Source organism: Ambystoma mexicanum, chromosome 5q (assembly GCF_040938575.1).
Source record: "Ambystoma mexicanum isolate Mex_15411 chromosome 5q, UKY_AmexF1_1, whole genome shotgun sequence".
NCBI classification, from domain to species: domain Eukaryota; kingdom Metazoa; phylum Chordata; class Amphibia; order Caudata; family Ambystomatidae; genus Ambystoma; species Ambystoma mexicanum.
In genome coordinates this window covers 1,053,564,872-1,053,578,278 of record NC_090933.1, presented here as the reverse complement: position 1 = coordinate 1,053,578,278, position 13,407 = coordinate 1,053,564,872, and the positions used below count along the sequence as shown (strand labels likewise).

Sequence of the window (13,407 nt, the reverse complement as noted above, 5' to 3'; positions counted from 1 at the left end):
TCTAGTGGAATTTTAAAGAACTTGCCAGGTCTGACCTCATTAATGTCTTACTTCTGTGGTGCACAAAACTGCTGCATTGTTCATTTGTATTTGTATGGTACAAGTAACTTCTGGTGGCTTTAAAAATATGAGTACAACATTGCTAATCAAATGGGTTTGTTTGCTAATCAAGAAAATCTTAATTGGCAAACTCTGCTAATCAATTTTGGAAAACTAATGTATGCCTTGCAATGTGGTCTTAAAGACACATTTTGAATAATCCTTCTTCTCTGGTGTCTTCTGATATGCATCACCAGTGAGCACAAAATGCAACTCTGGACAGCCTACACCTACTTTCCTTGCTGCAGACTCAATCTTTGACTGAGTTCACGGGGACTTGCCAATAAATAAGGGGCTATTGGTTACTGGTGCACTGCTGCTGAAGACGTCGAGGGTCTATGGAGTACTTCACCACAACAACACACCCCATTATTGGGATTGGGTCCTGGACTCTTTGATTCAGCTTCCTACACTATGGGACTGGGGTGTGGAGGAGGGTGGCTTATTCTGGACATCTGTGGTTCACTTTTTCAGAGCCAAGTGTCCGACCGGAAAAAATGGGACTATCACTTGTGCGACTTCTCTGTACAACACCTTACTTACAGTCTTTGTCCCGTTTACTTATACTGTACTGCTTTTCATTCCCTTTCTGAATAGATCAGTAAACCCTTTTCTTACCATCTAAACGGTCTCACCATTATCTGAATGACACTTTTATATATGTATGTTATGTGAACGATTTCTTATTGTGTTTCTGTTAGTGTTTACTGTACCTTGTTCATTGCTCAAAATGTGCAATCGCCATTGGCAAGATATATTTGACTCTTGCTGAGTAAGTGATGGTGTGCTGTAAGATGGCAAGTCATTTCTTATGCCTGGCTACTAGCCTGGTAGTTGAAATGTTTATCTCTGACCTTTTCGATCACCATGTTCACCTCTTGACCCTACCACACCCCAAGTGGGAGTGCATCCCAGTATTAACTCATCTGCTGAGAATTAGGTCTGGGCCATACTGCTACCCTACCAGTTGGAGAGCCTAGCATACACAAAGGAACCCCTATGACCCAAACAAGGTGGTTGTAGCTAGGCCGTGGAAACAGTGCCTAAAGAACATCCTCCTAACAGTTGGTGAAATTGTTGGTATATATTAGACCTCTTAAGATGGCTGGTAAGCGAGCAAGGCCTTGTTTTACACATCTGTTTGAAATCCAGGGCTCGAAAGAAAGCACGATGAGCTGGAGCTAAACGCAGATCCTTGGTGTTGGGCATCAACTAGTAAGCAGGAGTGAGCTGTGAAGAAAGAGGATGTAGTGCATAGCGAGTTGCATATCTCTAACTTCCACATGAGATGTAAACTATATACGCCCATTATTCTTTAAATGATTTTCAATTTGTCATAATACTTTCTTCTGCACATGCCCAAACCAAGACTTAACGTCGGATTGGTATGTTTGTATGGTACCAGTTGGTCTGAGGAGTCAAAAGTAGCTTTTGGTTCGCTGTTGGAGTCAAGTTAACCAGGCACTTCAAGGCTATAAGCAGGAGATGAACACCACCCAGCTCCCATCAGTGTTGTACCCTGAAAATCTTCTGTTACAAGATCAAAAGCTTCATGTTTTGGGTAATAGCGCACATATTTTGACAGTGCTGCTTAGAAATAGTGGGCTACACTACATTAAAATATGGGATTATTATTGCTGTCCCTTATTTGCAGTAGTGCAACCTATTGCTCTCTACAGATAATGTGAAGCAATGGAGCAAGCGTTCTTGAATGGGTGAAGGTAGTTTTGGTTCGATCATAGAAAATGATGAATCTCGCACCTGTTTTTGTCACATTGCAATTTGACAGGGTCATGTGGAACTGACCGTATTCCCGACAGTGGCCAATCTGAACAGAATCAAACTGAACAGCAAACAATGCCGAATCTACAGAGTGAGGGTGAATGACCTGGAAGCCGCCTTCATCTACAATGATCCAACACTGGAAGTCTGTCACCATGAGACCAAGCAGTAAGTGTTAGCTGTCTCCATGTGATCTCATTAATTTCTTACTTGTTGGGGTTTGCTATCAGAAATCTGTCAACATCCATATTCAAATTACTGTTTCAATACCACTCCAATTAAAATAATCATGCATGCTTTTGTTCTTATTCAAACTGTCTAACTTGGCAACACGGGTATCTGGCATAGTAGCTCTTTAGCTATTGTCATGTTTCTAACTTTTTTTTTATGTTTGTCCTATATATAAATGATAAAAAGGAAGGTGTGTTCACTTACTCTGGTCCGATCAGAGGAACGTTTGGGGAAAAATTGTGCTATTCCAGAAATATTGCCTATCATAAATGGGAATTCTTTACTTTCTATGACTGCCCTTGCTTGCTTGTTTGGAGTAGGCAGAGCAAGAAAGCTTCCATCTGAAGTGTTATGGGTGAGTGAATGGGCATATTGAAAGCAATAACATACAGAAATAACCACAAAATAAAAAGAAACTATACGAAGAAGGTGATCACAATTTGCTACAGTTGTAAAGCTACAGCACAGTAGTGACACAAGCCCGAAATTAAGGATGATTTGAGAGCACAATCCCAAGTTATTTAAATGCACATGGTCTCCAACATTAAGAAAACACACTTGTTTTCATCCATGTTTAACACTTACACATGTTCTTTTGTGCATACTGTACCCATGTTAATAATTTATTGTCATCAATATCACATTCCAAATCTTTTCCCAACCATTGCGCACATACTCCAGAATTCACTCACCTACTTTTAAACAACTCAAAATTGGCCAACTCATGTAAAAGAGTGGGGAGACAATCTCATTGCAGCAAGCCTCCATATCATTGCTGTTTCTTCATCATCTCCACACACTTTGGCCATGCACACAGCCTTCATGATATTCCTGTTCATTCGCTCCACTGCTCCTTTCTACTCGATTTATAGAGCCGTTCTTGTATGAAGGATTCCATTTTCTCTCAGGAAACTTCTAAAGACCCTGCCGGTGCTCTATAGTCCATTATCTCTAATCACAATCCAGGGCAAACTTCTATGACAATGGACTCAGATGTTGGCTCCTCAACACTTTCATTTCAATCCACTTGGTATATTGGCTTACTAAGCATAGCACAAACCACCTGCCTTTGCGATTCATGAGAATGGGGCCTAACAAAACCATCAACCATTCCTCCCACTATTGTTCAGGACATTGAATTGGTATTAGTACCTGAACAGTTGGTTTATATACTTTTTAAAAAAAAGTTTTATTATTTGTTTCACAGTTACACATTGCTTCACATCGTTACACATTAGTGGTATTCTTACCGTCAAACTTTTTTATTTTTCTCCCCCCAACTTCCCATACCCTCCACCCCCCCAGCATACTTCCAGCATGGCTCTCAGCCCCCACATCCACTCAACCTTCTACGCCATTTTAACATTTGTGTTCATGATAGTCTGTCCTAGAGACTCAAGATATTCAGACTGTTAGAAATTACTATTTTCCTTCCCCTTCCTTGTTACTGTATGTGTATTGTATCTATCACTAGATAGTGGTCCTGCAGTTTAGGGTTCGAGGTGTCCTTATTGACATTTACTATTTTTTATTCATACACATATTTGGTACTATATGTATATCTACTCAAGTGCATACTGTGTTGGATATTTTCTTTAACTGTGTGGACTACCTGTACTGAACTATGTTTATTGTAAAAATATATTAGTTTATTACAAACTTCAATTTTACATTTAGCATATTCTATTGCTATAATTGAATCTTCCCGAAATCGTCGGAAATGTTCGTACATTGCTATTCTGATAATATCTTATCAATAAAATCTGTTGCTGCACATGTTAGCATCACATTCCTGCTTGATAGTTTCTGTTGGCTGGAGTAAACTTTCCAAGGAAATTCCTACGTTGATTTATAAGACCTTTGCATTCAATGTACAAATGCTTTAGTGATTCCATCGCCTTATTGCAGAATTGACATTGTATATCTCCCGGCATGCCTTGATGTTTTACGGCCAACATTTCTTTAGTAGCATATAAGTTCAATCGTAGACGAAGAAAATGGTCTCAGTGGTGTCTGGACGGATATTTATCCAAATATTTGGGCAAACTGTTCATGGCCTTAACTTCATGTTCCGGATTTAATGTTGTTACATATTGACTTATTTTATTTCGAGTAGTGATCCAGTCGCTTGTCAACAATTTGAATTTTGCTGCACATGGATTTTTTTTGCAGCGTTTCTATGTCTGCCAGCTGCTGCAAGTTGCTCCTGTATTTTTATGTACCAGCAATTTAGCAATCCCCTGTCTAATTTAGTTAGTTGAGGAGCCAACATCTGATAGGGCAAAGAAACTTGCATCATTTTTCTCCACATCGAGATAGACTTCCAGATAAATATGGAGTTAAGAGACTGTAAGCTCAGTTTGTGTCTTATTGCCGCTATAGGTACATATCTTGGCAAGCGGAGCACTTTCCGCCAGAATTGCCATTCAAGTGTGTCCCAAACAGCTCGCGCTATATTAAAACCAGCTTCTCTGCCAAATGACATTATCGCCATCACCTTCTGGTGGTAGAACATGACAATCGGTGCTACAGTGAATTTTCCATAGGTGGCATGAATTTTCATCCCGTATATACATTTTGCATCCTATTTTTTAGATCTTGAGTCCATGCCCAATCGCGTATATACTTATTGAACATAATGCCCAAATATCTTATTTCTCTCACTATTTCCAATTGGACCCCAGCAACATGCCATTTAAAGTGCTTTCCTCCAAAGCCTAGTTTGGATCCAAAGGCCATAATTTTCGATTTGGCTACATTAATTTGCAAGTTATTATTTCCCAAATATGTTGCCAAATCAGTTAGTAGTCTCTGAAGGCTGATTTGTGTTGAATCCATCAGCACTAAATCATCTGCCATTTAATCTGTTGGTTGTTTAGCCTCGGTGGAAAAGCCGCAGTTTGTCAAAAGGCTGTTTGCAAGTCGCCCATATAAAGCTTGAATAGCAATGCTGCAACGGGACAGCCTTGCTTAACCCCTTTTTCCGTCTTGATATTGGCTGAAAGCTCTCCTTTGGAGTGAAGTCTCACTCGTATAGAAGTATTGGTATGGAGAGCTTTTATTGCCTGTAGCACGGCTGTAGGGCGATTCCGCTGTTCTTGTTTTGCCCATTGTTTGTCACGGTTGACATTGTCAAAAGCTTGGTGAAGGTCGATAAAACAAAGAAACACATTTCTTCCATTTTTTAAGGCTTCTAGCTTCAGCATGTTTAGCAATGTCAGATTAAGTTCAACCCCGACTGCTTTGGTGACGCCAGTCTGTCTTGGGCCCACCATTCCCACTTCTTCAGCCCACTTTGCTAGTTGTTTCTGCAAGAAAGAAGCAAATATCTTTCCAATCACATTGATCAAGGCAATCGGACGGTAGTTATTTGGATCGTTTCGGTCACATTTTTTATATATGGGGACCACTACCGCCGATTGCCAAGATTCTGGTATCCTTGCCAAGGCATTCATCCGTTTAAACAGTATCTGGATAAAACTTGTCCATTCGTCGATGTTCTTTTTTAAGAATTATATTACTTAGTCCATCTGAACTGGCAACGACGCCAGAATTATTTTGTTTCATTATAGCTTTGATGATCTCGGAATGATCTGTTTCTACAGTCCAAGGTGTTTTCAATTCACAGGTCTTAGCTCCTTCATGTTTATTGGTCTCTTTGAATGTGCAGTGTACTGCTGTTCCCAGACTTCTACTCTGATGTTTGTTGTTTGATGCGCTTGTTGGGATAAAGATGCCTCATTGAGAATAGTCCACGTGTCTTTGTCATGTTTCGCTAAAATTGATTTCAACATTAATTCGCCTCTTTCTTGGTCGCGAAGCATGCTGAAATCGATTAGCCAGTTATTATATTGTTGGCAACTTTTTTTATTAAGGAACCTGAGGTTAAGCCTTTTGTTGCTTTCATTGCTTTTATATCTTTCTGCAGTTGCTTTTTTGCGGCCCAAATTTGTTTACTAAATTGGTATTTGTTTGTTTGCTGATTAGCACAAGAGCCATTTTTTGCAGACTGAAATTGTAACAAAAGCGACATATAATTTACAATTCCTCCTGTCTCGTCATTAAGCTCTGCTAGGGCAGTACATAATGACTGTGTCAGTTCTATTGATCTTCAGACAATTCAGTCCAAAATTCACTCGCAGCTTACTTCCATAAGAGTCTATGGTGTTGATTCGGTAGTTAGCCAGGTTAATTTTAGGGCATCGTGATCACTATTTGTCATCTGTATTACTTCGAGAGCTTTTATCATTGGAGTCAAGTTATTGGAGGTCCAATGTAATCAATAGTTTTCTTGCTACCATTCCCGTGCCACGTTGTGCGGGCTGGCGTATCCCCAGTCGTGTTGCCGTTTAACATCTCACAGTTTCTGCAACCTAGTACGTCTTTCCAGCAGCGTCACTGTCTTACATATTATTCAGAGGGGCTGAAGTAGTTAATAGCCTTAGTCCATTCTGAACAAACCAGCAGAGATTTAAGTCTCTGCAACAATTGTTGTTAAATTGTCGTATGATCGAATACAATTATCCATTTGCACTGTGACTGCAGTGACAAACTTCATCATGGAGATCATTGATGGATTACAATAAGTATTTATAATGGAAAGATGTTCTGGATGTTTACATCTCGCATTCGCCACTCTGATGACAGTACATTGTACAAATAGATTAGGGTTTGATGATTTAATGATTTTCCAATCAGGATTATGTTTAATTAAAGTCAGTAATCCTGAAAAAAGACGACCTTGAAGGACGTTCCCAGCAGATTTAAGTAGGGTCGTGTATACATCACATATCGGGGCATCTCGTAACCAAGATTCCTGCTAACAAATTATTGCGTAAGCTCCTTTATCCAGACATCCTTCATGGAGCAAGTGCCGAAAACCTCTTGTATTCCAGGAGATTAATGCACGTTCTTTTAGTGCTAATTGTTCTCGGCGCTACTGCTGACGAGACCAAATTTCTCCTTTTAGATCGTACTACGTTTGATTTATCTCCTTTATATTCTATCGCGGCTTGTCACTGGTTAGAGCTTTTGTGATGTTTTTTTTAGAAAGATACGTCTATGATCATTTTCTGACAACCAATGACTCTCGGCAACATTTTCGTTCCCAGAATGGGTGTCGGGAATGTTGTTCTCCTCGTGGTAATTACTCACATCGTATTTGTAGGATAACAGGGCGGCATTAGCCATCAATATAGTATTTTGAATCACAGAGGCGTGAAGGTGCAGAATTACCGAGTGTGATCTAAATTCAGAAGGGTATTCGACTATATCAATGTCTTCCATCATAAGTGTTTGTAATGAAGGAATTGAGTGAAGTAACTTCAGTAAGTTGTATCTGTTTAAGTTTACTTAATTCTTGGGACCAGCAACATTTTCAATTTGCAGTTTCTATTTGCCACTTGATAGTTTATTTCTAGGTGGTCTCCCTCTACCCTCACTTTTCCCTTTTGACCATGCCTGGGCCGCAGTGAATTTTGGATTTAATTTGAGTGCATTTGCGTCCAATCCATTTTCATGCTTTGGAGGTTGTAATTTTCTTCGAAAAGGTGGTCTTCTGGACTTTGCCACGTTCGTCGCCACATCGGCCCGATTGAACAATTTTACTTGCCTCCTGTTTGTAACATCAGCAGGATTTTCATCGTTCCTTTGAGTTTGTTGATTTGACTTCTTGTCATCAACGTGCTGTACTTCTGCCTCATTCTCTTCCTCAGAATCATCCGTTATAGGGTATTTCGAAAGATTTGCCAGATCTTCCAATCTAAATGAGCATGATACATTTGAGTTATCATCAACTCGCCGTCTTTTATTAGCGTTTCCGATTTTCTGAGTCATTGGTAATTGTTAAATATTGCTCGTCAGTGGATTAGATGCAAGTTTTGTTTTCTCCAGTGCAGCACGTCGCTCGAAGATGGCCACTGGATGTGGAGTGGTAAGATTCCGGATGAATGCCTTAGCATTATTTGATTTGCCTTTTTTGTTCCGGTTTAACACAGCAGTCTTTCTGTTTTTCATGGGGAACTGGCAATCTTTGCCTCTTTTAACAATGTCTTTTGAGGGCATTGCTTTTGGCCTTCTTGCAAAAATATCAAAAGTTGATGTTTGTTTCAGCTGATCAATGAAAGGTAACGGCGCATGTTGCGGCACAGCCACCTCTTCTATATCTGGTTCAGTTCCTTGATTGTCATTACTATGATTCACATTTGGCAACTCTCTTTGTTCTGCCTCTTCTATAAGAGCTTGTACGGTTGAGACTTCCGCTTCCAGGCTTGAGATCTCCCTTTGTTCTTGTTGTTGAGCAGTGGCAACCATATTTGATACTACCACATTTCCAGTGACATCCCCATGAGGTCTTTCGACTGTTGTCATTTTGACTTCTGTTTGATCTTTTTTTTTCCTCTTGTTCATGGGGCCAGTTTCCATTCTGGTGTTAGTTGTACTAACTTGTCTTATTTCATCGGTATACCCCTTCATACAGATGCAGGATGTTCCCATCGAGTTTATCGCCATCTGATTGGGATTATGCCGTAACCATTTCATGCATTCCAGGACTGCCTCCATCAAATCGTTTTTCCTCTCGTTATCATTTCTGGCAATATCACCTAGTCGAGATTGCCATTTTGAGGATAATTCAGCTTCATAGTTCAACCTTTGCTGTAATTGGTTGGTAAAGATTTCTAGAGATGTTACTTTCTTGTTCACTTTGCCATGTACAGATACTTGGTCTTTGATGATGTCGTTCAAGGATTCATGTAGTCTCATGAATGGTAGTAATGCAGTCATAGTTGCTGCAATCACGTTGTTAAACAGTTGCATATTGATTGCCACATGCGCCAGCTCTGGCTGCACTGGGAGTTCAACTTCCTCACGTTGACTGATAGGAATCGTTACCCTTTATATGTTCTTTCCTAATGACAAGCGGGGCAGTGTGAGAATGGGGGGGATCAGTTGGAGAAGCATTCATCATTTGGACGGAAGTAAGAATCATCTCTTCTTGGTAAGTTTGCTTTACAGGTTTAAGGAGGCTTGGCAGGGCCTGTAGTGAATTAACTCTAAGTGGCTCTCATCTCCTGCTCAGCCGAAATCACTGGCACGTTTGGTTGAAGTAGCGTATCCATTTGGGTATTGTCTGTAGTTCTATACATGAGAGCCCAGGCATTGCCACATCAAAGCTTGGATCTAGCCTTGCTCTCAACCAATGTCAGATCGTCATATTTATTGACTGGCGTGGAGGAATTTCTTTCTACTTTCTGTGGTCTAATTGAGCAGTTTGTATTTTGATTGCGCAGGAGACGGCTAATGGTAAAATCTTGATAAGTTAGATTTTCTGTTGCTCCACAGTTAGTATCCCAATGACCCAATCTCACAGCACTGGGACTCAGACCGCGGTACAGAGAAGCTTGAGGTTCCTGAGAATGTCACATGTAACCCAGTTACAATTTCAATCCATGTTTTATTTGTGCGTCGAAAGACGGTCGCTGCGTTGATAGTACAGGCCCCTTTACAAGTTCTGTATTGTTTACATTGATTTGAAACTCCCCGCAAGTCAAACATTCAGTTTCAAGGGGACCCCCACTACCTGCGTTATGATGCGTAGGAGTGTGAGTTTTGTCAATATTGGATTGGTTGACGGATGGAGCTAATTGTAAATCAACAAGAACACTCTGTTTTCCCAGTTTGCCTTGATTGTCTTCACTCTCCGATCTTGATTTGAGATTTTCCATGTCACTTTTGTCTATTTTGTTATTATCCATTCTGACTTTGAGAAGCTCTATGTCAGTAATATCTACGTTTGACAATAAATAAGACATTTGTAGCAATTGGGGGTCAGTGCTGGACACGTTGGATTTAGCGGCCAATTCAGGTGTAATAATTGACTCCTCCTCCAGCATTACACCTATAGGGGGGACATTTGTGTTTTCACTTAAAGACTTGTGTATTATGTGGTCCCCCTTTTCTGCAAAGGTGTTATCCATAAGTATGTCCCTCTCTGTCAATTTTCTACCAGGGACCAAGTCAATTTTGCGGCATAGCTTTTGCTGCGTTACGGGACGTGAATGAGACATCCTCAATTATTTGTTGATTCTACAAGGCGGGTAGCTAGTGTAGCGAGATGTGTCTCAAAATATCGTACTCGGCCTGTTAGTCATACGGTGATACAACGTATATACTCAAGTAGGTCTCATCTCCATTTTCACTCCACGAGTCTTCACACCACCATAGCCACAGCGGCAGATGCTGCAATTTATTTTCTGCCTTTTATATTTTCCTCTCTCACTCCTTCCGTGTGCGTATGGTGTAATTAAACAATAATGCCCGCACCTTTGCAGCTTTCACGCGATTGTTCAGGCGGTTCTAAATGAATGAGTCGAGTTTGTTAATGCTCCAGACACGGCTGCCTCACGGCTGACTACAGGCAGACTGAACTCGACTGCCGAAGTCTGCGTGCCGGTGCTGCACGCACGGAAGGCTTTAAGTAGGCAGTCCCAAAGTCTTAAAGCAATAGCAGCAATGACACAATACTCGGGGAAATAATCACTGTAGCAGCAGCAAACACAAGTAGATCCTGGAGATACTGCAGACAGACTCAACTGCCGAACTCTGCGAACTATCATCCCTCCTAAAGTCAAACTTGACTGCTCAGCCATTGCTACTACCCTTACAGAGCTTTGGCTTCCATTTTGTTGGAGTTCTCGTTTCACTCTCACGTTAGGAGTTGCTCAGCCCTCATCAGAGGGTTGCATAAAAATCTCCCTAACAAACGTGTTTTGATTACCTTCACATACCTTGTTCTGCATGGTCCTGTTTTGCGCCTTCATTTTGCAGCCATGTCCTCAACGACATTTTCTGTTTATTTTGTTCAGATTATCATCTTTCCTGGAGACACTTGAACTCCATTAGTGACTGGTCTTCCTCCTGACCCAACTCTTTCTCCCCTTCCTCTCTCCACCCCCATGCTCCCACATAATCTATTGTGACAGGGCGAGGGACTTGACCATATCATGGGTGACGGGGACCCCCTCCCAACTTGGGGTAGACAGCCTACCACGGCGTATGCCACATCTGATCGTTCCCCAGGGGCGGGGTGAGAGAGTTGGGAGGGCCCAAGTCCCTGAACACCCTAGTTGTGTCATGCATACCTGTAAACTTGGTACCAATCTCTGCTGCACCATGCCTTGCAGCCTCGTTTTTGGCAGACATTCTCTTTTGTTCCTTACAGAAAAACAGTCTCAAGAATGTAATTTATCCCATGCGGGAAACTCTGTTAACAGTCACCAACGCCGAACATGCACTCTGCTCATTTGAATCGTCTCGATTACTGGCTAGTACAATGACTGACTCCATTGGAGAGCAGGAAGGTGATGCAAGCAGAGAGAAACACTGCAAACACGGCTAAACCAAACTCACAAATGCCTACGTGGGAAAAAGGCGTATGGCTACGGAGGGCTTTTAAAAGCATGGGGCTTGGTGACCCGATCCCTGGTCAAAAGGAAGCAAGAGATGGCCCTGAGAAGTCAGGTGCAGACAGGGACCAATGGGAAGGGGAGGAATTGGTCAGAAAGGAAGACTCTGTTATAAAAGACCTGCTTGGGCAGGGATAGCACCCCGAAAAACCGGGTGAGGTACAGAAGCTGGAGCGGAGTGCTGAGGATGTGCTGGAGAGGTACTGTTGTGTGGGAGTGGTTGCTGGAACAAGTGATAGAGAAAGGGGGAAAGATAGAGAGTGAGAGTAATGGGGGACTAGGACAGATTGGGGAGATGGACAGGGGGAGAATGAGAGAGGGGGAGAGGGAGGAAAAGAAAGAAACAGGGTAGAGAGAAGGGTGAGGAAGACCAGAGGGAGAGACGGGAGAATTCATTAAGTACTTATTTGATCTGATGGATCTTTGTGTGACTTAATAATAAAGTATGTTTTTTTCAGCATATCAATTGTATCATTCTGTGTAGACTAATGGTACCCCAACCTGTGAGTTAAGCCTTATCGCTCTATCATAGTTACTTAACCTTATGAGGGGTTTGGCTTCCCTATCTTGCAAGGTGTGTTAGTCCCTCATTAACGTCAGTGGTTGCAGATCCATTAACAGAGGGTTGTATAAAAACTGCCTGAACATTCACCAAGAGGTCAATTAAACAAATGTTATTTAAAATAACTGTAAACCATGTATATTTGCTCCTTGGACTGTGATTTCAACTTGCATATTGAACTCACCAGTAGACGTCTATTTATATGATATATTTATTCTTACTTATCCTCATAGTGGCCTCGATAAGCTGAGATTCCAGCTTATTGAACTCTATTTCTTTTGTACTGTATATTATTAAATATTGTAATGCATAGTTTTTATTTTTCATTAGTTTGGGGTCTATGAATGGTCAACATTTCTATTGAGCTTGTTTGAGAAATAGTTTAATTTTTGGCGAGGACTTCTTCAATGGTACTCATATTACCCTCAAGTGACACCTTCCCTCTTAGCAGGTTACACTCTGCCAACAATAGCGTGTTGAGCCCTTTTAACAATGGCTTAGAATTGCACTTGGGAGAGTCATACTCCGCCACTGTTTTGGCCATTCCTACTAAAGTGTAGAAAGATGGCACACTTGATTCAGGTAGAGATTTGTACGTCTCTTTTTTTCACAGCAAGTATTTAGCTGTGCAACCCTGTAGACACCCCTCTGCCAGCTCCCTGTATCGTACAACTGCTCCTTCTCTCAGCTCCCTACACCTGTCTCTGCCACCACTCAACCAACACTCTAGATCCCTACAGCAAACTTTGATAGATCAACGTTCCATTCATGCATCACACACTACACCATCTGCCCTCAGGTAACAGGATATTGAATTCATGGGTAGAACTGTGCTTGTGGCAGTTAACTTGAAGTGAAAGCAAGCAATTTCTAAATAACTTGAGGATTTTTAACCATACATATTTTTACTATAGGCCCTGAACTTTATTCCTACATCCTGTAAAGACCCATTCAATAAGCAGAGGCAGGCCCAGGAAAATCCCCTGCCACAAAAAAACGGAAGAGGCCAAACATGTAACAAACTACTGTTTTATTTTATAAAATCCATATACAAAAGGTACCACATGAACCTTAGGCAAAAGTCTTCATGCAATCCATAGCTCTGAACTCAGCAAGGCATTTTGAGGAGCTGTGACATCATGAGTGATGTGTCACAGTACAAACCCTAAGGTGGGAAAGGAATGGGTGAATAGCTTGACTAAGTATAGATCCTATATGGGGTTGATAGTCCAATTGGTCAGGCCACATTTGGTAGCTCCACCTGAGACC

General features: G+C 41.3%; 1 protein-coding gene across 2 annotated transcripts in view; it reads left to right on the top strand.

The window, feature by feature from the left end:
* TAF2 (TATA-box binding protein associated factor 2) overlaps nt 1-13,407 on the top strand; it is a 2,148,555-nt gene that overhangs the window by 112,680 nt on the left and 2,022,468 nt on the right. For both annotated transcript variants that reach the window (XM_069621552.1, XM_069621551.1), the window contains exon 3: nt 1,889-2,049. In XM_069621552.1, the coding sequence (XP_069477653.1) occupies nt 1,889-2,049 (161 nt within the window). The remainder of the gene's footprint in view (nt 1-1,888; nt 2,050-13,407) is intronic.